Here is a 25,668-nt window from a genome sequence, read left to right as displayed (position 1 = left end):
GGGGCCCTGGGATAAGACTTCTGACATAAATGTCAGTACTAAGGGGCTTAGTGGCTGCAAGATGGATGGTTCGTCAGAGCAGCGATCTAAGATTTGTGAAAATCCTGACATTTCCAAAGCACCAGCAGACATTTCTTTTGAAATGAAAGTGGCCCTGGGGAGGAAAAACGATTATTATTTAACAGGGTACAGACAGCCATGGATTAGGGGAGTGTCCTCTGGCACGGAGATAATAAGAGGAACACAGGCTGCGTGGGAAAAGGCGATTAGGCAGAGAGCAAATGTCTTCGGATGAAGTGTCCTGGGTGGGAGCTGATGCTTGTCTCTGAGGAACGTGGCTTTCCAGGAAGCCCGAGACTTCAGCCTCCCTGCACCAGCCCCGTGCTTTCTCCTGGACGTGGCCTGTCTTGTTGCCCAAGATTGGTTATAAGGGTAGAATTACCAGCACCGGCGCATTCCATCACAGGTGAACCTCTGCAAGCACGTGGAAATTCAAGGCCACACTGGAACTCTCGTCCAGGTCTGCAGAGCCGTAGAACCTTTGCAGCAGTTACACCTGAACATCCAGCCCTTTGCAAAACCGGCCAGGTTCCTGCACCACCTGACATAATGGTCACGAGTGTAGGTTTTGGAGTCAAAGACCCGAGTTTGGATCTCAGCAGTGCCGCCAGCTGGCCTGGTGACTTCAGGCCAAGTGCTTGGCCTCTCTGAGCTTGTTTTCTTCTCCACCAAGTGGGGGTGTGATCAGTGGCATTAGCTCCATTGACATTCAGTAGCTCTGTTGGGTTTGCCATATTTAAAAGCTAGAGGTATCACTCAGTGCCTCCGATAGGTAGCATCTTCCCTGTGAGCACACTGAGGCCTGGCTGCTGTTACAGCTTTGCCCCACGTAAAAAAGAACCAGTATCAGGATGTTTATCTCAAAAAAAGAAATCTTCCTTTGTTTTCTTCTGGTTGCACAAGAAATTTCTGGACTGGGAGTCACCATTCTACAGAACATATGTTACATTTTGCTGCTGATATTTTGACATGTGAAGGGTTCAAAATGGCTGCCTCCTATAGTCTAAGAGAGTATAGCCTATCACTTACCACCCACCAACCCACCATCCTCCTCCTCCTCCCCCCCCCCCCCAACGATTGTGCAAGGACAGGGGTTAGAAGATTCAAAGACTAGGGGCGCCTGGGTGTCCCAGTTGGGTAAGCGTCCTACTTCACCTCAGGTCATCACCTCACGGTTGGGGAGTTTGAGTCCCACATCGGGTTCTGCACTGTCTGTGCAGAGCCTCCCTGGGATTCTGTCTCTCCCTTTCTCTCTGCCCCTCCCTGACTTGCGTGCAATCTCTCTCTCTCTCAAAATAAATAAATAAACTTTTTTTTTTTTTAAAAGAAGATCCAGAGACTCATATTTTAAAGGTTGCAAGCCCTGTCCTGGACCCTTATTCAGAAATTGTCCCTTTCAGCTGTGGGATGGGTTGGGGATGAGCACAAGCTATGGAGACCAGCAGATCCAGTTATCTTCTAGGCTCAGACACTATAATAATTGTGAGGCTTCAGCCAGGCGGCATCATCTCCTGGAGCTTCCGTTTCCTCATCTTTGAAACAGGAATATTATGTACCTTGCAAAGCAGCGTTCAAGATGAGGGCCGATTCGTTGAAAGTGTTTAGCATGTAGTAAACACCCGATAAGTTATATTTACGGTCATCACCCTTAATAGCATCACCTACCACATCATTAGAGTCCTGTGGATAATTCAGAAGAGCAGAAATAGTTTTAAAAATCTCCTTGGTCTTAGAATATTGTGTTGAAATCAAATTGTTGTACATATTTGTTGCAGTTGGTTATGGTTTGTGAACTCAATGTCAGGCAAAATATTTTGTAACATATAGATAAGTTAAACATAGACATGCACACAGAGAATATATTTCTTTTCTAGCAGGGAGTCGATTTTTTTGGCATAATTATACTTCTTAAGCTTATTTCGTTAGTGATCTCTACACCTCACGTGGGGCTGGAACTCCAGACCCTGAGATCAAGAGTTGCATGCTCTGCTGATTACGCCAGTCCGGGACCCCAGCATAACTGTCCTTCTATTCATGCTCATACTGTGTAAGAAGATCCTGGTGTATGTGTAGCCACACCTACACCTCGGGAAGGCCAGCTACAAGCCTCCCTCCCAGACACTCTGAGGCAGAAGCATCCAGTACGCACAATCCCAGATGATACACCTCCCCAACAAATCAAGCTGACTTTAGACAACTGGGTATTTCCCCCGAGGGAGTGCACCGTTCTTGGAAGAACTCCAATACGAGGTCGAGGTGCAGAATGGATGGAGCGAGCTCCTATTCCATGCAGGGAGTCAGTTTTTATTTTTATTAAAAAAAATTTTTTTTAAGGGGCCCCTGGGTGGCTCAGTTGGTTAGGTGTCCGACTTCGGCTCAGGTCATGATCTCATGGTTTGTGAGTTTGAGCCCCGCGTCTGGCTCTGTGCTGACAACTCAGAGTCTGGACCCTGCTTCTGTGTCTCCCTCGCTCTCTGCCCCCCCCCCCCCGCCCCGCTCATACTCTGCCTCTCTCTCGAGAATAAATAAACATTAAAAAATTTTTTTTAGTGTTTATTTATTCTCGAGAGAGACAGACAGACAGAGAGAGCCAGCAGGGTAGGGGTAGAGAGGGAGGGAGAGAGAATCCCAATCAGGCTCCAAACAGTTCGAAGCCCGATGCAGGGCTCGAATCCACAAACCGTGAGATCATGACCTGAGCCGAAGCCAAGAGTCGGACACTTAACTGACTGAGCCACCCAGGGAGTCAGTTTTTAAAACACGATTCCATGTTCTGATAGTGCAAGTCGTCTGGATCAGAAATTTTCTGAGAAATAGTAGTCTATTCTCTGTGAAAGGAAAATATCAAGGCAGAGAGATAAGAGAGCTGAAGGAAATTAAAATTAAAATAAGATAAAATTTGCCTAATTAAAATGAAGGATCTTGAATTAGGTTGAGGGGAAGACTAAGTGTTACGTTAGAATAGATACAGTCTTTGGTCTAAGAAAGAAGAGATTATTGATAGAACCATGAGGGATGACAGACATGATTCAAAAAAGAAACAACGAACTAAATGAAGTATGAAAATAATGGTCTGGTAATTAAAGAGTATTTTAATATTTTTGTATATTTGATTATCTTTTCAGGTGGAATGTACTGAATACATTTTCTCAGTCAACTCTTATTTATGTTTTATTTCTTGTATTATTAATGTATTCATTTTTATTCTTCACTCATTGGTTTATTTCCAGCAGTGAATGCCAGGCACTATGTAGGTCCTGGAAAATCATAGACTGTGTAAGACACAGAATCTGAACTGTTCAACTATGTATGGCTCCCAGTCTACAGGGGGGACCAGCTCATTGCCAGCCAATCACAACGCGCTGTGGTATGCAAATGACAATTACTTGGTTATATTTTACATTAGTATCCTGTCATCAGTGTCAGCGTTTTGAGAAAGTCTAATCCACAATAGTCCAAATTCTCAGGAAGCTCTGATGGTTCTGGAGACCTTGGGGAATTACCAAGGAGCTCCATGTACATATTCCTAGTTACAATTCCTAGTTAGTAGTTTGGCTGAGATGTATAACAATACCACACACCTCCTTTGGAGGTAGGTGTGTTTTCTCCTCTTTCATCTGAGTGGGCTACAACTGCTTCTACCAATAAGATGTTGCATGACTTTCAAGGCGAGGTCAGAAAAGGCCAGACATCTTCCACCAGTTCCCTTTAGACACTGGTCCACTTGGGGGAAGCCAGCTGCCACGGAAGAAGCCCATATGTTGGCCCGTGGTATGAAAGGCTCAGCTGAGCTACAGGAGCCAATGTCAACGGCCAGCTATGGGAATGAGCCATGGACGTCCACCCTAGCTGAGCCTTTGGATGACTGCAGCCCAGCCAACATCTGCCCACAACTGTCTGATAAACCTCGAATGATAAGTGCCCAGACTGGCTCTCCCTGAGTTCCTGTGCCACAAAATCATGAGCAAAATAAAGAGTTAATCTAAGCTGCTAAAGGTTGGTGTCATTCGTTACACAGGAATAATGACTGGAACAGATACCCCAATGGCCCTTCTGAGAACCATGAAACCCAAGTTAGGGGAGAAAGCACTGCTTTCCTATGTGATGCAGACTTCTAACTCTCTTGGGAAAGTGTGGCTGACTGCCTGGTCCTTAAGCTTGGACCTCCACTTAAAAGGAGGAGATCCCACTCACAAAGACCCACCAGGGGGCAGAGCCAAGGGGTGGGCTTCAAGCACTGAAGATGGTGGTTCAGATCAGTTTGGGTAATTTTTTGTCTCCCTAAACCTTAGTTTCTTCATCTGCAAAATGTGGGTAATAGTACGAATCTTACAGGATAATTGTGACTGTGTTTCTAAATTGTCAGGCAGTGCCTAGTACACAGTGAGCACTCAAGAAATGTTAGTTTCCATTGTTATTTCAGCTTGAAGTTCTCTCTGACCCTGCCTCCCTGGCCTTCAGTCTTACTTCCTTGGCTCCATCTGATGTTGACTAACGGCCTTGACTCCTGCCTTCGCTGACCATCTTTGACCCTGAAAGCCTGCACCTGTCCTGAACTGTGCCGGTGATGGCTGGTGGCTCCTATCCATCTCTGTGTCTTGTTATGGCCACATCCTGTTTTCCAGCTCAAGTTTCCAATGTGAAACAACTCTATTTGCAACAAAGGGGCTGAGTTGTTATCATTAAGTGGGGTCCTCGCTGACATCTACATACATGCCCGGAACATCAGAGCAAACCTTTAAGAAATGCTTTCTGCCCCTTTGAGCCGCAGCTAACCGTGGAGGTACTCTCCTATTGATGTGTAGTGTATGGAAATGACATTAAGTTGCATCGAAATGAAAGTAGGAGATACGTGTTTTAAACATTTATTTTGAGAGAGAGTGAGAGAACACAAACGGGAGGGGCAGAGACAGAGGGAGAGGAAGAATCCCAAGCAGGCTCTGTGCTATCAGTGCCGAGCCTGACGTGGGGCTGGATCCCATGCCTGTGAGATCACGACCTGAGCTGAAATCAAGAGTCGATGCTTAACTGACTGAGCCACCCAGGCGCCCGAAAGCGGATATTTATTGAGCATGTATTGAGTCATTGGATTTGGCAGAGAGGATGTTGGCCTAGTTCGGAGTTGTGCAACCAGGAGTGTAAATGGCTTTTAAAACTGGGCTGTCTATAGATTGACTCTTCCACATGCAGATAATCAAATTATTTCCCATGGAGACCAAAATAAAGAGCCAATGATTATAAAATATGATGTTTATTTTGCTCTTAGGTATGAAGGTCAGTATCTTTGTCTGTCTTTACCTTGGTTGGGAATGATATCTTGTTAAGCAAATATCTGGGAAATGATACCATACCATCCACTGATGCTCCCAGCCTCACCATAGTGCTTCCCATTCTAGGTGTTAGGGCAGAGGTGCCCAATGACACAGTGACAGCTGCCAAGCATCGTCCTTGTTGCGTAGGAGGCCACTCATGTCTCAAATGTGTTTGTCTTACTATTCCAAAGCGGATTTGGAGAACAGCTTGGTAGTCTTTCTCTTCTTCAGTTGCCATACTGAATAAGCATGCACTGAATTAAAGACGGTCACAAATCTTTCATTTCTTTCCACAGCCAGGGTGTGGAACCTATTGCCCCTCCTCTGGGATCTAGCCCTGAGACCACTCATCCAACAGAAGTGGCAGAGTAATGCTTGCTCATTCCATGTCCAGCCTACAGGTGGCCTGGAAGCTTCCACTTCTCATTTCTTAGAATGAACATTGGGTCCCTAAGCCATCTGTAAGAAATCCAACCACCTTGCTGGGGAGACCGTGTTGAGAGGAGAGGTCCTGGCACTACGTGGAGCGGAAGGGAGGCCGAGCCATTTGAGCATCCCGGTCAGGCCTCCAGTTGACACTGGCCCCAGTTGCATTCTGACCCCAGCTGCGTAAAAGACCCCAGGGAGACCAATAACAGAACTTTCCAGCTGAGCCAGGTCAACCCACAGAACTGTGAGAGAGAACAGCGGGGTGGTTGTGTTAAGCCACTCAATTTTGGGGTGGTTTGTTCTGTAGCAGTAGATGACCAAAAAAGCGGAGAAGATAGGAGTTTAAATGGGGGGGGGGCAGAGAGTTCAGTTCTGGGGGGATTCCCAAAGGCTACTAAAGCAGAAGAAATAATATCAAACAGTAAACTCTGCTGAGACTTTCTTTCTAAATTTTTTTTTTAATGTTTATTTTTGAGAGACAGAGAGAGAGACAGAGCGTGAGCGAGAGAGGGGCAGACAGAGAGGGAGACACAGAATCCGAAGCAGGCTCTGGGCTGTCAGCATGGAGCCCGATGCGGGGCTTGAACTCATGAACCGCGAGATCGTGACCTGAGCTGAAGTTGGATGCTCAACCAACTGAGCCACCCAGGTGGCCCAAGACTTTCTTTCCTAAAGGGTTTGGCTTCTCAAGCCAGGAAAGATGGATCAGAGTCAGGGCTCATCTTCCCCCTTTCTTCCGGTAAAGAAAGAATTCTGACATGGGCAGCACAGGCTGTTGGAATTTTTGTAGGAGCAATGTGCCTGTCTGTGGCTACCGCAGTGCCACTTTTAGGGTGCCCCTCGAGTCCCCCAGATGCTGTGTGATTACAATATATCCTAGGCAGACTTCCCCCAAACGTAGGTGCATCTTTCTCCCGGGTGAGCTGGCTTAGCCATTTTTGGTTTCCAAAGCATTAGGAAGGAAGAAACAGTCATAAGCTCCCAACATCCAAGTTCACACCCGTACTTTCTCCTGCAGAGCTCCTTTCTTCTTGTGAAAGCCCTCGGCCACCGGAGAAAGCTTTTACATCCACTTCAAAACCTCTCACACATCAGAAAACACGAGGCATTGTTTTTCTGTGGATATTTAATGAGACTGTGAGAAGACAGCACCAATTCTAAGCATGCCGGCTCCCTGTGTCACCATTAATTTGGCTTCAAAGGCTTGCTTTGGAGAGCATAGTGTTCTTTGAGGCGCTTCAGAAGGGAAAGGCTCCATTGTTTCATCTCTGTATAGGCTTTCTGTGTAATTGCGTCAATAGAGCACAGCCGCACAGGGGACCTTTTCCTGGAGGATCCAGGCGGCTGATGAAGGACAAGAGTATCTCCCCAGTGACATGACCGCAGGGCAGAGATTCTCCAGGACCTTGGCAGAGCCAAGGACGCGTATAGTTACAAAAACACCAATTCATCAAACGCATTGGTTTTTGTATCACAAACTATAGGAAATAGTTTGTCTGGCAGGCATAGGGGGTAAAATAACATCTTATAGGGGGCATATGTCATAAAATGTTTTCAAGGTCTGCTTTACCAGGGTTCATTCTGAAAGTAGCAATAAAGTCGAAATTTCTCCAGACTCCAATCCTGTTACCAAAAAGCTATTTTGTGGATGTAAAACCACACTGTGTAATAGAACTTTCTGTGATGATAGTAAAGTTGAATTGAATTTCAGCAGCCGCTAGCTCGCCCCTTGTGGTCATTGAGGACTTGAAATGAGGCTAAGGTGATTGAGGAATTGAATTTTTAATTTGATTTGGCTTTAATTAATTTAAACTTCAGTGTAAATTGCCACATATGGTCAGTGGCTATTGCACTAGACTGTGGATCTGGAGAAATAGATGATAAACACAAGTGGGTTTAGAAGATATTGGAGGTAAGGTATAAACAGTGGCTCAATAAGAAATTACAGGTCAGTGATGGTCAGTTTTCCTTCATTCATTTTTTTCTTTATTAATCCAATAAATATTTGTTAAAGGCATCCTGAAGTTTGAGGACCACTGATCTGGAGAAAGGGAAGGATTTTGCCACAATATCCTTGGTTGTGGTTGAGTTTAGCAGCATCTCCAAAACAGTCAATCTTTCTTAAAAAAATTTGTTTTAACATTTATTTATTTTTGAGAGAGATAGAGAAAGCAAGCAGGGGAAGGGCAGAGAAAGGGAGACAGAGAATCTGAAACAGGCTCCGCCCTGGGAGCGCAGAGCCCAGTGAGGGGCTTGAACTCACAAACTGTGAGATCATGACCTGAGCCGAAATCAAGAGTTGGACGCTTAACTGACTGAGCCCCCAAACAGTGAATCTTTTATATTGCAAAGGCATGCAAAGACACACTTGCTTCCAAATGATGCAAAGGCTTTGAAATACTCACCATCATCCATAATTCCAATGGTGACACCTTTCCCTGTGTATCCCAGCTCCCAAGCTTCTGCCACATTCAAATCAAGACCAGGAGTGCCATCGGCTTGCCCTGTGTTGATCTGGTTCAGGAATTCCAAAGCAGAGAATCTTGTTAGTCGGGTGCAGTAAAGCACCTGTCTAAATGTTTGCAGCTGTCTGGTATTCCAGGGCCAACTCAAAGGCCAAGTCTTCCAGGAAACCATACTTACCGATGTTTCCCCATCCACCTCTTCCAGCCTTCTCCCTCCATTTTTTTAAATGTACATAATTGACGTTTCTATGTTATGTAATTATGCAAACACAGTTTCAATCCCTCTATCTCTTGCATTTTAATGTTTATTTATTTTGAGAGAGAGAGCGCGCGAGAGAGCATGGGGGAGGGGCAGAGAGTGGGAGACACAGAATCCAAAGCAGGCCCCAGGCTCCAGGCTGTCAGCACAGAGCCTCATGCGGGGCTTGAACTCGTAATCATGCCCTAAACCTAATCAGACACTTAACTGACTGAGCCACCCAGGCGCCCCTCAATCCTTCCATCTCTTATGATTGGATTGCTATCCTTAAACTCCTTAAAGCTGCTATTGCAAGAAACTCTCCAATTTGGAATTAAATGCTCACTCTTGTAGTCCTTATTTATACCTCATATTTTGAATTTAGCACATACTTTCTTGGATTATTCTTATTTGAATGTGATTTCCTTGCTCAATAACGATATGCTTTGCGAGAGAGAGCACATCCTATTTACCTTTAATTTCAGTACCACCACACCAAATCTTGCTTAAAAATGTCTGAGGAACTGATTAAAGATAGTTGGTTCACTTTTAGTGCTTGTTCTAATGGAGGAAAACAGTCCTTTCCCTAACAAAAATTCAAAAAAGGAAACAAAGGAATTCCAGATAAATAGGTTCACTGCCTTCTTTTCATGCATCTTTGTCCTGTGCAGGTTTTCTCAAAGATGAGTTGTGGAAACAGCGCAGTCAGAATTTGTATTGGCAGAAGCCCACAGTGACCCGTTGCTAAAACGCTGTGTGGATATCATTAGCGCTTTTTGCAAAAACGACTGGTCTTCCAGGCACATGTTAAGATTACACTCTCTATTACTTTGGAAGTTAGTAGAATGCCCACGTGACTGGTTTTGGCCAATGGAATGTGAGCTCGGGCGTCAATTGTCACATCCAGGCAGAAGCCTTAGGGCGCCAGTGTGTGCCCTGCTCCTTCCCCTTGTTGAGGTGCTCTTGAGAGCAGGGGTCGAGATGGAGCTGAGATGGAGACTGGGTCCATGAGGAAATAGGAAGTGTTGGACGTATAGTGAGTGGGCAACAGCTTCAATTTGTTAAGCCAGTGTGATTTGGGGGTTGGTTGTGATTGCAAGACCCATGGTAGCCTAACATGATTAACACACAGAAGCCTTTTTCACTTGCCCAGATCAGATTTGTGGGATTCCATGCCAAAAAGCCAAGGGCACAGTCGAGCTGTGAAGATCCAAGAGGTAAGTTGTGATGCATTCCCATAAAAGTATCAGTCAACAGGGCTATAATTTAGTCTTCTTTCCTGCTCATCACCTTTTGATCTTAAATAAGGTGAAGCATCACTCGTATTTTAAAATTACTCACTCCTTTCCCTTCAAGATGGCCTGCAGATAGATTGGTTTAGAGGCTCTGAGTCTCTTTTAGATATAACCCAACCTGTCCAAATGGGCCACGGAGGATGCTGGTGGGCCAGAAAATACTCACTTCACCTGACAGATTGGACCCCCAGGCCTTGAATCCTGCATCAGTGAAGCACCATGGATGTGACTTCCTGCCATTATTTTAGGAAGAACTAATGGATGCTACTTTCGTTGCTTTGGTCTTTGAGCTCTCTTGCTTGTCCCTTGTGAAGTCGCCTGATTCTTTCTCTTATGCCTGTGGTTTCATTATGTCCTCCCATCACTCTGCCTGTTGAAACCCTTGGATTACTCCCCCTAGACCCTTGACTCAACTTCTGCATGATTTTGCAAGTCTCCCCTCATGCACTGGTGTGCTTTTTCAGAGTCTGGAGCAATCTGATCAGCAGAGATCATGGCTATTTAGCAGTTCCAGAAGAAACAGATTAGGGAACATGATGTATGGGTGGTGATAGAAAATCAATACGTATCAGAGGGGACAGAGAGGTTCATGGAGTCAGATGCTGGCTGACATTCCATAGAATAATGAGGAAATAGAAATGAGTCTTTTATCCAAAGTCTCAAGGTGGGAAATGTTAGGAATAATACGGAGATGCTTACCAGATACCACTGCTTTGTAAAAAGAGGATCATTCATGTTGATGTCAATCTCATTGATGTCTCTATACCCCCGCTTCTTTCTGTCAAATCCTTCCTGCTGCAAGGCCATCTTTACCTGAAATGACATATTGGCAGAACACCTGAATATCAACCTGAACACCTTCTTCTGGAATTCATTTCCATGAACTCAAATTCCATTTGTACATAAGGTGTTTTCTTTTTTTTCTGCAGAAGCCAAGTTCATCTCCTGTACACTCTGCTCTCTATGATTATTTTCTGAAAGCATTTGCTCCTCTCTGTGCTGAATAAATTGGCCTTGGTGATGCCTCAAAGTGAGTTTCTTTAAAATGAGAATTCGACAGAGAAAAGTACTCTCAAGGAAGAAAAGGTGGTAGGGGTTGTTGAGGGAAATAAACAAAGCAACCCAATACTTCTATTAAGTAAGGAAGCTTGATGTGGACTCAGGGAGGGAGAGAGTCAAAACTGCATGGATTATTTTTCTGGAAGGCTTTCGAGCCTTTATGTTTGTTGACAGGATTGTGCTGTCACATTTGGGAATCAGCCAAAACCAAAACCAAGACTGAACCAGACCAAACCAAAACCAGACCAAAAGAAAACCTGCGTGGAGAGCCAGCTAGTTCACGGCAGAGCTTTCGAAGGTAAGTGAGGGATCTTTGAAAAGAAATGGACGGTGTTGCCATCCTGGCGATGACAATACTTCAATTTTTGGAAAGTCAGACAGGACCCCAAGCCCTTGGATGGAAATGAAACTTAGGTGCTGAATTGTTCAAACATGTTCCCGGACACAGCTAGACTTTGTCCCATTCATGAAACTTACCTTCACTTGGGCAATAATGCATTTATCACCCAGTGGCTGTGGCCAGTCTCTGAACAGCTATAAACTCAAGGACTACGCAAATGTAGAAAAGGGTGTGGGCTGAATACGTAGTTTTAAAATTATATTTTGCTGCCCAACATCCATTTCTTCGTTTTGCAAACATCCTCAGTGTATTTGGGGGACTACCTGGAGTCCACTAGGTTCTGCATTGGTGGGAGTGAAATGTGAGACACCTTATCTGCTGCAAAGAAATTGCAGGCTCTCTCTGCCTTAGAGGAGCCCCGGTGGGTATGGATTTGCATTTTGGGAAAGTAATGTGAGGGGAAAAGGAGCCCTTGAAGGCTATTTATTTCCTAGGTTCACTCCCCAGACCTTCCCTGTAAAACGTTCTTACTACAGTTCCACAACCCGACCCTGGAGCTCCCCCAAGACTAATCTTTTGGCCTCTCACTGATTGGGAGCTCCCCATACCATTCCAGGAAATCCTCTTTTGCTTAACTAATCCAGAATTGATTTCTGTTGCTTGCACTTGAGAACTCTGATTGGGACCAGGGAAGACAAGAGGACCCATGTCTACAGTGACGGTAGGGAGGGAAAAATGGAGGGATCGTAAACGTGGCTGGAAACCTCCCCTCCCTTGCTGTCCTAGAATGTGCAGGAATGCTGTAGGAGAGTGGTACTTCATTTCCTTCTACACACTGACATAGGAAACCTGGGGGCTCATTTGCCAGAAAATCTTTAATTCTACCAGAAACTCTGTATGTGTAGAAAAGAAGTGGTAGGTGTGGCATTTGCTCGGTTCCTTGGAAGTATTCCAACAACAGATACTCACTTTGGCACATAGCAAATATTTGGAAGCATGGGATGGATGTGTTTTCTTTTTTTTTAATTTTAATTTTTTTTCTATTAGAAAGAGAGAGAGAGAGAGCACTCATGAGTAGGAGAGAGGCACTAGAGGGAAAGAGAAAGAGAGAGAGAGAGAGAGAGAATTCCAAGCAGACTCCATGCTCAGCACAGAGCTCAATGTGGAACTTGATCCCATGACCCTGGGATCATGACCTGAGCTGAGATCAAGAGTCAGAAGCTCAACAGACTGAGCTACCCAGATGCCCCACGGATGGATATTTTTATAATGGCAAAAATCTAGACATAACTAGTGTCCATCAAATGGAGATGGGGCGCCTGGGTGGCTCAGTCGGTTGAGCGTCTGACTTCGGCTCAGGTCACGATCTCACGATTCGTGAGTTCAAGCCCCGCGTCAGGCTCTGGGCTGATGGCTCAGAGCCTGGAGCCTGCTTCCGATTCTGTGTCCCCCTCTCTCTCTGCCCCTCCCCCATTCATGCTCTGTCTCTCTCTGTCTCAAAAATAAACATTAAAAAAAAATTAAAAAAAAATTAAAAAAAAACAAATGGAGAGAAATTATGATTCAAATATACATGCGCATATATGTATATGATGTGTATTTTCTATATATTCTATATATGTATCTTCTGAGAAGCAGATGCCAAGATGAGATTAAATACGCAAGGTTTTTATTAGGAGAGAAAATGCAAGACACTGCTACGCAAGCTTGACCCCGTAAAGGAGAGCATGAACAAGGTTGGGCAAAAGTGTCCTCAACTGCCCCATAGTGTAAGGAAAGTGTGACAAGTCTGTTGGGGTTCCAAAGTCGACTTTCAGAGGAACCCTGTGTCTCCCAGGGATGATCCTGCCTCAGTGCTCCTGCTGTGCTCAGTGACTGGCTGGAGCCGCCTGGGAAGCATGGCCTGTTGCCAACACAGTGACAGATTTCAGAGCGCAGCAGCTGGGGTGCTTGGTCAATTACTCTCCTGGAAATCAGAGGTGTGCTCTGTGTATCCTCACAGCTGTCACAGAACAGATAGAAGATAGATCTACCTACACACACACACACACACACACACACACGTACGTTTGTGTAAAGAGCCATAGTGCACCCCTCTTAAAACGTTTCTTTTACTATGGACACAGGTACTCAAGGAAGAGGGGTAAGAGTGTCGCTTTCACTTGGGAAGGAGCCTGAATTCGGCCATCGCATCTTTCCATAGTGGTCCTGAGTAAGACCTTTATCTGCTCCGCTCATTAATGGTAAGCCTGGGTTGGCTTCCGTTGTGGGATTCCCATCATACTGGATTCGTTGTCATGACTGATTTTGTTGAGGTAGCGTTGTTCCATTGCTAGGGTCTTTGCTAAGCAAGAGTAGCTGCCCTGTGGATGCTCGAAAACTCCCTTTTGGAGTTGCTGATTCTCAGCAGCATAAGAACAAGCAGACCCACATCGGATTTCATCTTTTTTTAGATAACAGAGCAGGAATGGCTACGACAATAGCACTCGAAACTTAATTAGACTGAGTGCAGTCTAATGAAAAGACTTAAAACTCATTTCCATAAAATTAATTTTTAATTCCATAAATTAGGTTTTAATGGAGACCAGCGATGCTTTGGAACGCTGTGCTCTCTGGACACCACCCCTCCTTGCTGCTCAGAAGTGCCGAAGCATGACATCGGTGTCTGCAATCTTGTCATTTAGTGTTACTGAAAATTAAAAATCCTACGACTGCAGACCTTTCTGAGCCTTTTAGTTTATGTTCACGTCTTCAGTGAAGATCACAGTTACAATTCCAAGACAGAGAACTCCTTTAAAACATATATTTTTCTTGTTATATGCAAATAACTGGAGAATACGTATTTTTCCCCACAGTGATACCACGGACTACCATAAATTGCTTTCTTTTTCTGGGTTCTTGTCCAATGCTAATTTTCATTTAAACTTAATTTTTACATAAGAGTAATTGAACGACAGATAAAATTCTGCGTTCTTTCTTCTCTAAGTAGTGTACACAAGGATTTTAATATGCTTCTCTAGGGCTCTCATAAATTAATTTTTAATAGCTACCTAAATATCCCATAGAATAATGTACAATAACTTACCCAATGATATCCCTCTTACTGGTCATTTGGATTGTTTTCTACTATAATTGAAATTTCCAGTAGCAGAAAGATGAGATTATTAACTATTTTTAAAGACCCCTGGAGGAGATTTCAGTGTTATAACCCCTCGTGTGATAAAACAGTTAATACCAGAGAAGTATTTCCTGGTGTTCAAATTCCTTCCTCACATTATAACTACAAGGTTACTTTTATTCTCTCTTTCTCCTCCTCTGAATGTAACCTTTCACACACGGTACCTTTCATTACCACTTCGATGTGGCACCAGTGGCCTGCAACTTAACCATAGCTCCTTGCCTTCTTGAAAAATAATGTACAGTTAGCTTAGGTATTTCATTTTAGACTGCTCATCCAAGTTGTCCATTGACCTAATCATTTATATAGATAAACAAGATAAGAAAGCAAGAGTGTTCGTTACTGGGAATTATTTTATTAGAAACGAAGAGATGGATATTCTGCAATTCTGGTTCAACTTTTAAATCTTTATTTGACACCCATGCTTGAACAAGTTTTACTCCAGAAACTCCCCCCACTTCCTTCCTTCTTATAGTCTTTCTCTTTAACGAAGAATTTTCAATCAACAAATGTGTTTGTACATCTACAATGTGCCGGTTACAGATCATTCTAGGAGGCAGATACTATCCCTGCACATTTGCCTTCTATTTTAGACATTTCATTAGCAAGGCACTTTCACTACATATAATCTTCTCAACAAGACTGTGGGGAGGATATGGTTACAACTGAGGAAAGGAGGGTTAGCGGCCATTGTTCAGCTGTTGAAAACATGGCAGAGTCACGCAGGCTGACCAATTCTAAATCCTCCACACTTTCCACCAAGCCACATTGCCTCTTGCTAAGGCATGGAACACAGTCAACCTTCCAGTATCTGGGACAACTTAACTGTGGATTTGACTCTCTGAGGATCAGGGTCTGGATCACTCCCCCGCTGGGCTGATAATTAAACAGCTGCTAATTAGCATCCACTGTGGGGGCAGGAGAGGGGCCAGGAGAAAGACGAGCAATATGGGAAACCTGCTTCCAAAGGGTGAGACGACTTCACTGGGAGTGAGTGTGGGAAAAGAAACAAAACACAAAACTGACATGTTTGTGAAAACGCTAAAGTTTTAAAATCTATGATGCTGTAGATGTGTTACACCATTATTTTGTGTACTACCAAGAATTATTTTTATGTACCACCTTCATGGGTTAAATTGTGTCCCTCTGAAAGATATATTGAAATCTTAACCTTCAGTACCTCAGAATGTGACCCTATATGGGAACAGGGCTGTTGCTGATGTAATTAGTTAGGTGGAGGTCATACTGGAGAAAGATGGGCCCTTAATCCAACATGGCTGGTGTTCTCATAAGAAGAGGACAGACAGACACACAAGAAGAATGCCACAGGAAGACATAAGGACACACAGGGCAAAGCCATGTGAAGAGGGAGGAGGCAGAGAATGGAGTTATCCTTCTACAAGCCAGAGAACTCCTGGGTCTACTAGAAGGTGGAAGAGGCAAAAGGAGATGGGCTGCTAGAGATTTCAGAGGGAGTGTGGTGTCCCAACACCACGACCTCAGACTTTTGGCCTCCAGAACTGTGAGCGAGTTAATCTCTGTTGTATTGGGCCTCCCAGTTTGTGGTATCCTGTTATAGAAACTAATACAACCACTAAGAATTGAATTCAGCCCTAGGAGATTACTACGACTCCTGAGAATGAAACCATGTCACGATGCTTCCTTCTCATTTGTAAACTTCATTTTGTACAGGAAGTGCTCTTGTAGTCCCATTTGGACAAAGACTTCTTCAACCATGTATAACTTTTGTAAAAAAAACAAACAAAAAGAAAAAGGGAAAATGTTAGGAAGTACATTGGTTAGGATGTTCCTAAACTGTTGCACATTTGGAGCCTCAGAATTGTCCACGTCTGTGTTTTCCTACGGGATGTCATCCTCCGTGCCGTCGAGCATGTTGGTGATCAGCATTTCTTGAAAGAGTGCTCCGCTATTGCCTCCAGGATTTTCTGCTAAATTGCCAACACCTTCTGCATGTTTTGACGCCCCAGCCTAAGGCAGTACGATGTCGTCACTCTTGTCATTTGCCAAGAGCGGTTGTAAGACACGTGCATAAACCCATGCATTTGAGAACAGGTAGCGTGTGATTGTTTTTGCTTTTCTCGATTTTCTGATGGCAAACTTTTGAGCAGTTAATAAAGTGGAACTTCTCGAAGTTTGCCCCACCCCAGGACCGGAGTGAACTGGGTAAGGGTCATCCGTGGAAGCCAAGAGGTTTTGTAGAAAGAGCTCTGGATTGTGGTGCCGCCACAGAGGTGGGTTTGCAACCTGCATCTGCCCCTACTAACTCTGTATCTTTGAGCATAATAGTGATATTTCTGAGACTCCTTATCACCGGAATGAGAGGAACTACTTCTGAGGGTTCATTTGAGGAATGAGTGGCCTCATCCTCTGTGGAGCACCTGTGAAACACAGCTCCGGGCACACAGTAAATGCCCACATATGTCAATTCCCCTCCCACCCTTCAGCCAGCTCACCTCTACCTGGGGTGCACACCAGGTCACCCAGGGAGCTTTAGCAATCCCCACACGTGGCCCACGCTTGGACCCAATCAGACTCTCCAGGGGATCCCAATCTGCCCCAAGGTTGACACTGTCCTGGAGGCCAATTTTCTTCCCCTGTAAAATGCCTATTTCCACTTCTCAGAATTGTGGGGAGGCCCCGGTGGGATCCAAGCTGTGAAATCCTCACTCGGTAGAGAGATCTGCAGATGGGAAGCCTTGGGGCCATCACCTCCCAAGGCGAGGAGGCAGGGAGATGCCCACTCCCCCTTAGCAGCCAGCTCTCCCAGTGCCTGTCCTGCCCTCCTTCTTGGTTCTTTCTCTGTGAGAGGACACGGTCAGATCGGGTCACTTACCCTCTGATTGGGCGGGACATCCAAATCACCCACGTGAGCTGCTTCTTTGATTAAATAAAAATTGTTGTTTTACTTTATTTATGTATTTATGTATTTACTTATTTTTAAGTTTATTTGTCTATTTTGAGAGAGAGAGAGCAAGCATGAGTGGGGAAGAGAGAGAGGGAGAGAGAGAATCCCAAGCAGGTCCCATGCTGTCAGCGCAGGGCCAGATGTGGGGCTTGATCCCATGAGCCATGAGATCATGACCTGAGCCAAAACCAAGAGTCAGACGCTTAACCGACTGAGCCATCCAGGCGCCCCCAAAATTGTTGTTTTAAAATGGAGAAGTAGGAAAGAAGAAAAGAAAAAACATAATTTCACACCCCCAACCTCCTGAGAATCCTTGTTGACATTAAAAAAAAAAAAAAAGAAGGTAACACATGTGCATGGCTAGAAAATTAAAGCAGTACAGGAAGTTGTATAATGGGAAGGGAACGTTTCATCCCCCTCTTTCCTTCCTTGCTCTCAAATAGTTCTCTGCTCAAAAGTGATCACTGTTCATGACTTCGCATGAGTCCTTCCAGAAAATGTTTACATGTTTGCACTAATACACATACATAGAAAGAGGAGGTTTTTAAAAATTATTTATTATTTCTTTATTTAAAATAAAAAAAATGTTTATTTATTTTTGAGAGAGAGAGAGTGCATAAGTTGGGGAGGGACAGAGACAGAGAGAGGGAAACACAGAATCTGAAGCAGGCCCCAGGCTCTGAGCTGTCAGTTCAGAGCCTGATGTGGTGCTTGAACCCCTGAACTGTGAGATCATGACCTGAGCCAAAGTCAGACGCTTGACTGACTGAGCCATCCAGGTGCCCCAAGAGGGAGTTTCTTTTTTTAAAGGAGTATGTTTAGCATGATTCTTTTGTAGTGTAGTGGATTCAATGTTCCCCCCAAAATATATGTTCCCCCAACTATATATCCCCCCAAATTGTATGCTCACATCCTAATCTCTGGAACCTGTGAACAAGACTTTGTTTGGAAAAAGAGTCTTTGTAGTTGTAACTCAAGATCTTGAGTTAAGACCATTCTGGATTATCAGGATGGGCCCTAAATCCAATGACACGTATCCAGGGACCAGTGTCCTTATTAGACTCACACTGAGGAGATGCATACACAGAGAAGAGCAGAAGGCCAGGTGAAGGGGGAAACAGGGCCTGGAGTAAAGAGCCACAGCCCATGAGTGCTGGCGGCCAATAGAACCTCCAAGAGGCAGGGAAGGACTTTCTTCCTCTGGAGCCCCGGAGCAGCACAGCCCTGCAAGCTGATGGCCTTGACTTTGGACTTCCATCCCCTAGAACTGTGAGAGAGTAAGTAGAAGTTGTTTTAAGCCACCGAGTTTGTGGTAATTAATACAGTAGCCATAGGAAACTGATACAATGTCGTAAATTTGAAACGTGTGTGTGTGTGTGTGTGTGTGTGTGTGTATACACACATATACACACTTGTGTGTGTGTGTGTGTATACACACACGCACATGTATACAATATTGATGGATAATATCCATATGTTTGATGAATATATATAGATATATTTTATAAAATGTAACCAGTGGATTTATATGTATAATACCTACATGTTATCTGTATATGATACCTATAATACCTATGTTATAATATCTACATCTGTTCTAATATAGATATGACATCTGGTAGTATCTCTTTTAAATTTACTCCAAAAAGATCAAGAAACATCTGCTGTTCTTAATGAAACATATGGATGGCTGTCAGACAACCTAAGGTGGCTACTCTGACCACCCAGGAATGTGTCCCTTAAGAACCCCAGGGAGTTGTGCTGTGGGTCCTGGCTGAGAACCGGTGGAGAGTGGAACTCTAAGACCTGCTCTGGTCCTGTGGTGCATCCGACAATGCCTCTGTGGGGGAAGCAGAGGGTCCCAAGCTTGGCCAGTGGCACCATCGCCTGGAGGGGGGTGGTGGTGGTGGGGTTTGTCAAGAGTCCCTAGAGGTGGGCCTGGCCTTAGGGTCTCTTAAAGCTTTCCAAGTGCCTGATTCCTAAGCTGAGGCTGAGGAACTGCATGCTGGGGTCTCCTCCCCCTCCTCGCTCTTGTCCCAGTTCTCACACTGCTCAAACCATAGATGAGAGCAAGGGACAAAGCATCTATGCTTCCAGAGACCACACCAAGTGGTCTCTGAAAGAGAACAAACTCACATCTGTAAGATAACACAGCCCATCTACTCCTTGAAAAATCATCTCTCTGGATTCACCTAGTGCTAGCTGGGAGGGGCAGGGACGGCAGGCTGGGGAGGTGCGTGGGCGGGCATCAAGGCTAGAGCAAGGTTTCCAAAAAATGTGGATCTTCTGTTTATTAAAACCTCTTAATTTGCACACGAAATGACCTAGCCTTTATTATGGGCTGAGGACTTTTTTTCCCTTGATAGGTTAAAACAAAACAAAAATAGCTGTTCCAGAAACATCACGCCCAACATGTTAGCTAGGACAACCGTGGGCGGGCTTGAAGATGCGTCCACATGGGGCGCAGGATTAAGGCTGAAGTCAGAAGGCTCCTCTGGCTCCTGGCCTGATCATCCCCCCTGGTGTCAATCTCCTGGGTAGGAGAGAAGAATTCAAGTCCTTTCTGATGTGTGCTTACAGAGTCAGTGGCCAACACGGACAGGCTCTGTTCTTCCTCTCATGAGATGCCAGAGGCACACTGGGGGCTTTCCCTTCAAGCTTTGAGTTGCTGGGGGGATTTAAAATGGATTGGGCTAGGCTTCATCTCCTGGAAAGGACGATATAGCTTTACTTCTATTTAGATAGAATATTGACTTTTATTCAGAATAAAAGGTTGCAGAAAAGGAGGCAGCATTGTAGATGAGAGATTGGTCTTTGGGATAGGCAGATATAGGTTACGGGCCCCGATGTATCTGTCGTTCACCAGCCGTGTGATCTCACGCAAGTTGCGGAACCTATTTAAGGCTCAGTTTGTTCACTTGGGAAATGGGGATGAGCCCTGATACCAACTAACATTTATTGAGGTCTGGCTGTGTGTCAGGAGGGCTTTAAGTATTTCATGTACATAATTTTCACAACAACCTCAAGGCTGCTTAGGAATGAAGGCAGGACAGAGTGAGTGGCTGGGTAAAAGTCACACAGGTAGCCAAGGGCAGAGACATGGTTCAGATCTGTTCTGGGTTGAACTGTGTCCCCCTAAAAAGTCACATGTTGACGTTCTAACTACTAGTCCCTCAGAATATGATTGTATTTGCAGATAGTGTCTTTTTTTAATGTTTATTTGGTTTTTTGTTTTGTTTTAAAAAATTTTTTTTTTAACATTTTTATTTTTGAGACAGAGAGAGACAAAGCATGAACGGGGGAGGGTCAGAGAGAGAGGGAGACACAGAATCCGAAACAGGCTCCAGGCTCTGAGCTGTCAGCACAGAGCCCGATGCGGGGCTTGAACTCACAGACCGTGAGATCATGACCTGAGCCGAAGTCGGCCGCTTAACCGACTGAGCCACCCAGGCACCCCTGTTTATTTGTTTTGAGAGAGAGAAAGAGAGCACAGGCACGTGAGCAATCACGTGAGTGGGGATGGGGCAGAGAGACTGGGAGAGAGAGAATCCCAAGCAGGCTCCCTACTGTTAGCACAGAGCCCAATGGGGGGTCCTATCTCATAAACCGTGAGATCATGACCTGAGCCAAAATCAAGAGTCAGATGCTTAACCAACTGAGCTACCCAGGTGCCCTGGAGATAGTGTCTTTAAAGAGGCTATTAAGTTAAAATGAGCTCTGTAAGGTGAGCCTTAATCCAGTATCACCAGTGTCCTATTCTAACACGAGGAAATTTGGACAGAGACACACAGAGGGAATGCTGTGAAGATATAAGGTCAAGACAGCCATCTCCAAGCCAAGGAGAAAGGCCTGGAACGGATCCTTCCCTCCTGGCCAACATGCTGACACCTTGATCTTGGACTTCAAGCTCCAGAACTGTGAGACATGCATTTTTGTTGTTTAAAACACCCAGTCTATGATACGTGGCTATGGCAGCCCTCAGAAACCCATAGGATACCAGAGCAATCTGGTTGCACAGTCTGTATGCTTCCCTACTGCACCAGTTGCTTCTCTGTTCCCACTTCGTAATTTGGATTATGGAGAGAATCAGAGAGATTATGCATATGGACCCCTGGCTCATAGTATATACTCAATAAATGCCTGCATTTGCTGCTATAATTGTTGCCAGTGTTCTAATATTTCAGGCCCTGTGGAAAGGCAGTGGCACGGTGTCTTCAAAAGCAGCCCAGGCACCTTTGATTCATTCTTACTGCTCTTAGCTAGTTGGAGACAAATTAAACATGGCAAGAGAAACCAGCTAGAGCCTGTTCCCCTGTGAGTCCTGGAGGCAGAAGACCCACCTACAGGAAGAACACAGCTCCACCCCTTTTTGACTTCACCTTTCCAAGGCAGTGCGTTATCTCAAATAAGAGACCCAGAAAGATCATTGCTGGGGGTGATGTGGGAGATTACAGAGGAAAGAGGCCACTCCTAAGCTTAGACACTCTAGCTTACCTGCTGTGCCACCGCTGCTGGCCTTGGTTGTCAAGATCCAAAAAGGGATCTAGAGATGAGAAGGGTTTGGGGAGGGAAGACGTGACCCAGGAAGGTCAGTCGCTGGGAGGGAGGGGGCAGGCAGGAGGCTGGCTGCTTGATTTCCCTCTTGAGCATGCAGGGATGCCTTTTTGGAAAGGCCAGTTTTAGGCAAATCACATTGCTTAACTTTTCAAAGAACAGGGAGTTAAGCCACAATTATGGCTAAATGCGCTGTATTGATTGCCCTCATTTAGAGAGGTTTGCCTATCTTGCAAGAATGAAGACAGTCAATTGAGGAAAGAGGATATGGCTGCATGCCACTGGTCACAGTTCCAGTCACTGCGTCTCTGTGACAAGATATTAACAAATTGGTATCTATCATCGAAAGCACTGTATACAAGATATACCATGAGATAAGTCAGTGTAATTAAAGAGGGATCAAAAGACGTTTCTAGCGGAGCAAAGTGCAAAGACAACCTATGGGAATGCCTTGAGGAGGTAAAATGCCATCACCTGTGTTTGCTGGAACGTGTGTAGGGATTTGAGGTTGTGCCTTAGCATGATCTCAGTCTTCCTCTTGCTCCTATTTCCAAGATGGTGGAAGAATGTCATGGGTTGGATTAAGGGGGCTGTATTAAGGAAAAGGATATTAAAAGATGGTAGGCACTATGCCAGATGTTGAGGAAGGGATGGTTAGGCTGGGGTGTACTTGAGAGGACAATTTCCCAGGGCTGCCAGGAACCGGTGAACACTGTCCTTGGCGAAAATGATGTGGTCCTGTCAATGAGGTTCTTTTGAGAGATGAGTGTGGAAAAGAAGCAAAGGGAGGCTGTCACTTTAATATATGAATAGCTTTGGCCACACACCTAGTGTAGACAAAGAGAGCCTGCCTGCGACATGCAGGCATGTCGTTTGTTTCCTAACAACAAACGGTGGACCTCAGTGTAACTGAGAAGGTTTCTGGGAGGACACGTGAGAGGAAGGCTCTGCCCTTGTCCACTCCAGCTGTGGCCCAACCAGTGTCCTCACACCTGACTAACCCACCCAGTGCTCTCCCTTCCTGGGAAGGCACCTGGAGGTGAAGGTAAAGAGAAGGACCCACAGAGTAGGTGTCATGGTGCCCAGCTGGGAATGAATGGCTCCAGCACAGCAGGAACATAGCTTCCTAAAGCTCTGTCCCCTGCGAAACTTCCACCGTGATGCTGATGCATGGCTGCTTCTGCTGAGGAGGATGCTGAGTGAGGGCGGGTCTGGGATGCCTAGTCCCCATTCTGTGCTACAGGGAGGGCTCCATGATGTGCTTCTGGAAGGAGAGGATGAATCTGACTGAATATGCAATGAAGTGTCACTAATTATCCTGTCTAATGGCCTGGTTTGGTCCTGTGGGTCAGTTACCTTCCCTCTGTTTCCTTGACCGCATGGTAATGATGGTGGCCTAGTCCCAGATGTTGCCTCACTAAATGTGCACAGGGAGATGTGGGGATGGGTGGAGATTGTGTATGACTTGATCCAAAGTCATGACTCTACCGAGGGCTAAAGACCATGCTCCAAATGCAATGCTTTGTGGCGAACAAGCAGTAGATTTGGAGTCAGAAAGCACTGGGTTCAGGTCCTGGGTTGATCTACTTCTTATTTGTGTGTGCTCTGGGTCCCTCAAACTTCTGGATCCTGTTTCCTTCTTCTAGAGCAGGGATTGGCAAATGCAGCCTGCTGCTTGTTTTTGTAAATACAGTTTGTTGAACACAGCTGTGCTCATTCGTTCACATGCTGCTCCTGGCTGCTTTCTCACTCCAAGGGCAGACTTGAGTAGTTGCAGCAGAGACCATATGGCTAACGACGTATTTGCTTTCTGGCTCTTTATAGAAAAAGTTTGCTGACCCCTAACGTATAACATGGTGATGAGAGAATTCTTGCCTGTACAAGGCTTAATGGTGGGGAACACATGAAATAACCTTTTGTTGGGAACTATGAGACCTACTATAAATATTACTGCCTATAATTATGTTGAATAGCGTGTCTATGGAATCCATCTCATCTATGAAGGAAGAAGTAGGGGCAGAATTTTGCGTTGTAGTACAAATGGTGCGATTTGAGGGGCCCAGAGAAAGCTTCCAGTGACTCAGATCGCCTCCCCTGCGCACCTCTACACTGACTGAATTCCAGCCACGAAGAGTTAAGCTTGAATTCTAAGCCCTCATTATCCATGTTGATTATGTCTCTATTTAAAAAGATTTGGAAAACAAGTCCTCTGGGACAAGCAACACATCCAGGTGTTACCATTTACAAACACTTGGGCATGAGGTCCTTCGTTAGATGGTTTCCCTCCAGGGAAGCTGGTTGAGATTGGTGCAAGAAAGGAAGGGGAGTTTTTGGAAAAGGTGATTTTGAAATTCTTGGGCCGTTTCCAGGGCTTAGAATCGGGCACCACCAGAAGGGGTAGAATTAAGACAAAGGAGGCGAGAGGACATGGTGAGAAACCCCTCTGAAGTTGTTTGTTTCTAGATGCTCTTAATGCCTGAGATGTTGCTGCATGGAGGGCCACGCCATTTATTTGCTTTGACAAATGTTGCAATACGGCTTCATTGTACATTTTCATTGGGGGGGGGGGTACAAACCAACAAGCTGCTTGCTTCTAAACACAAATGTATCCTTGAAAGCGCGTGGTCTCCTTTTCTTTCGCAAACTCTGAAGAAGGTTCGATTTTTGGGTTAGGACAATTGACCAAAGAGTTAAAGATGAGAGAAGATTCACTTCCTCGGTTCTTTCTTCCTAAAGGGCATCTATTTTTAATCTTCCTCAAAGGTTAGGCCCTTTGTCAACAGTGATGCCTTGCCAATTCCTTCCTCCTATCGGTCTTTCATTAGTTGCCAATGGAACAATTCCAGGTTGACGGGGTGGAAAAGAGAATGTGTGTTGAAATCGCAATTGGCATATGTCTGAAATATTTGGGGGCTGGTAGCTGCATCCTCTGCATCAGGCAGCCAGAGTATAATTCACATGTCAGGTCGAGCAGCCCACGAATGACAAAACACCAATAAGGAATAAAGGTCAGAGCGATTGATTCTTAATACGTTTCTGCTTATGCACAGAGCACCCAGGGATGGGGTGTTAATGAGCCTCAGCACAGTGATGCAGAACAAACGAAGAAAATAATAAATCGGCTTTTCAATAGTGCCCCTGGAAGGTACTGAACCAACGGGTGCTTAGATCTGCCCTCTGACAAATGCAAGGAGAAAACAGTTTTTCATTCTGCAGTATCTTAGTTTTCTGTGGCTGCTGTAACAAATTGCCGAAATATAGTGGCTGAAAACAACACAAAGGCAGCCTCTTACAGTGCTGGAGGTCAGAAGTCTCAAATCAAGGTACCCGCAGGGCTGCGCTCTTACCGGGGCTCTAGGAGAGGATCCATTTCCTTGCTTTCTCTGCATTGCACAGACTGCTGCATTTCTTGGTTCATGGCCTTCCTCCAGCTTCAAAGGCAGCAACAGCGGGTCAAAGTCTTCATCTACGGTATTACTCTGCCCCTCTCTTCTGCTGCCTTCCTAGGAGACCTTCGCGATGACATTGGGCCCACCTGATCATTCAGGGTAATCTCCCTACCTTAAAGCTATTTGCCACGTTATGCTTTGCCATGTGCCATGACATATTCACCGGTTCTAAGGACTGGGATGGTGACATCTTGGGGGGCCACTATGTTCCCTGCCACCTGTGACACGGCAGCTGATATTCATGCTGGAATATGAGGCTGATGGTTGATATTTGTTCAATGAAGATATCCGTGCAGGGATGGAATTTGATGGAGACACAGAGCACCCACTACCCACAACCAGCTTTAGAATTAGAAGGACCTG

The 25,668-nt window shown here is 45.1% G+C and overlaps 1 protein-coding gene across 2 annotated transcripts in view; it reads right to left on the bottom strand.

Moving 5' to 3' along the window:
* PCSK2 (proprotein convertase subtilisin/kexin type 2) overlaps positions 1-25,668 on the bottom strand; it is a 271,133-nt gene that overhangs the window by 116,754 nt on the left and 128,711 nt on the right. For both annotated transcript variants that reach the window (XM_049651163.1, XM_049651164.1), the window contains 2 exons: positions 10,499-10,612; positions 8,207-8,315 (listed from right to left, as the gene is read on the bottom strand). In XM_049651163.1, coding sequence (XP_049507120.1) covers positions 8,207-8,315; positions 10,499-10,612 — 223 coding nt within the window. The remainder of the gene's footprint in view (positions 1-8,206; positions 8,316-10,498; positions 10,613-25,668) is intronic.

Source organism: Panthera uncia (assembly GCF_023721935.1).
Source record: "Panthera uncia isolate 11264 chromosome A3 unlocalized genomic scaffold, Puncia_PCG_1.0 HiC_scaffold_11, whole genome shotgun sequence".
NCBI classification, from domain to species: Eukaryota; Metazoa; Chordata; class Mammalia; order Carnivora; family Felidae; genus Panthera; species Panthera uncia.
Note: the sequence above shows the minus strand (reverse complement) of the source record. Positions and strands in the feature narration are given on the sequence as shown.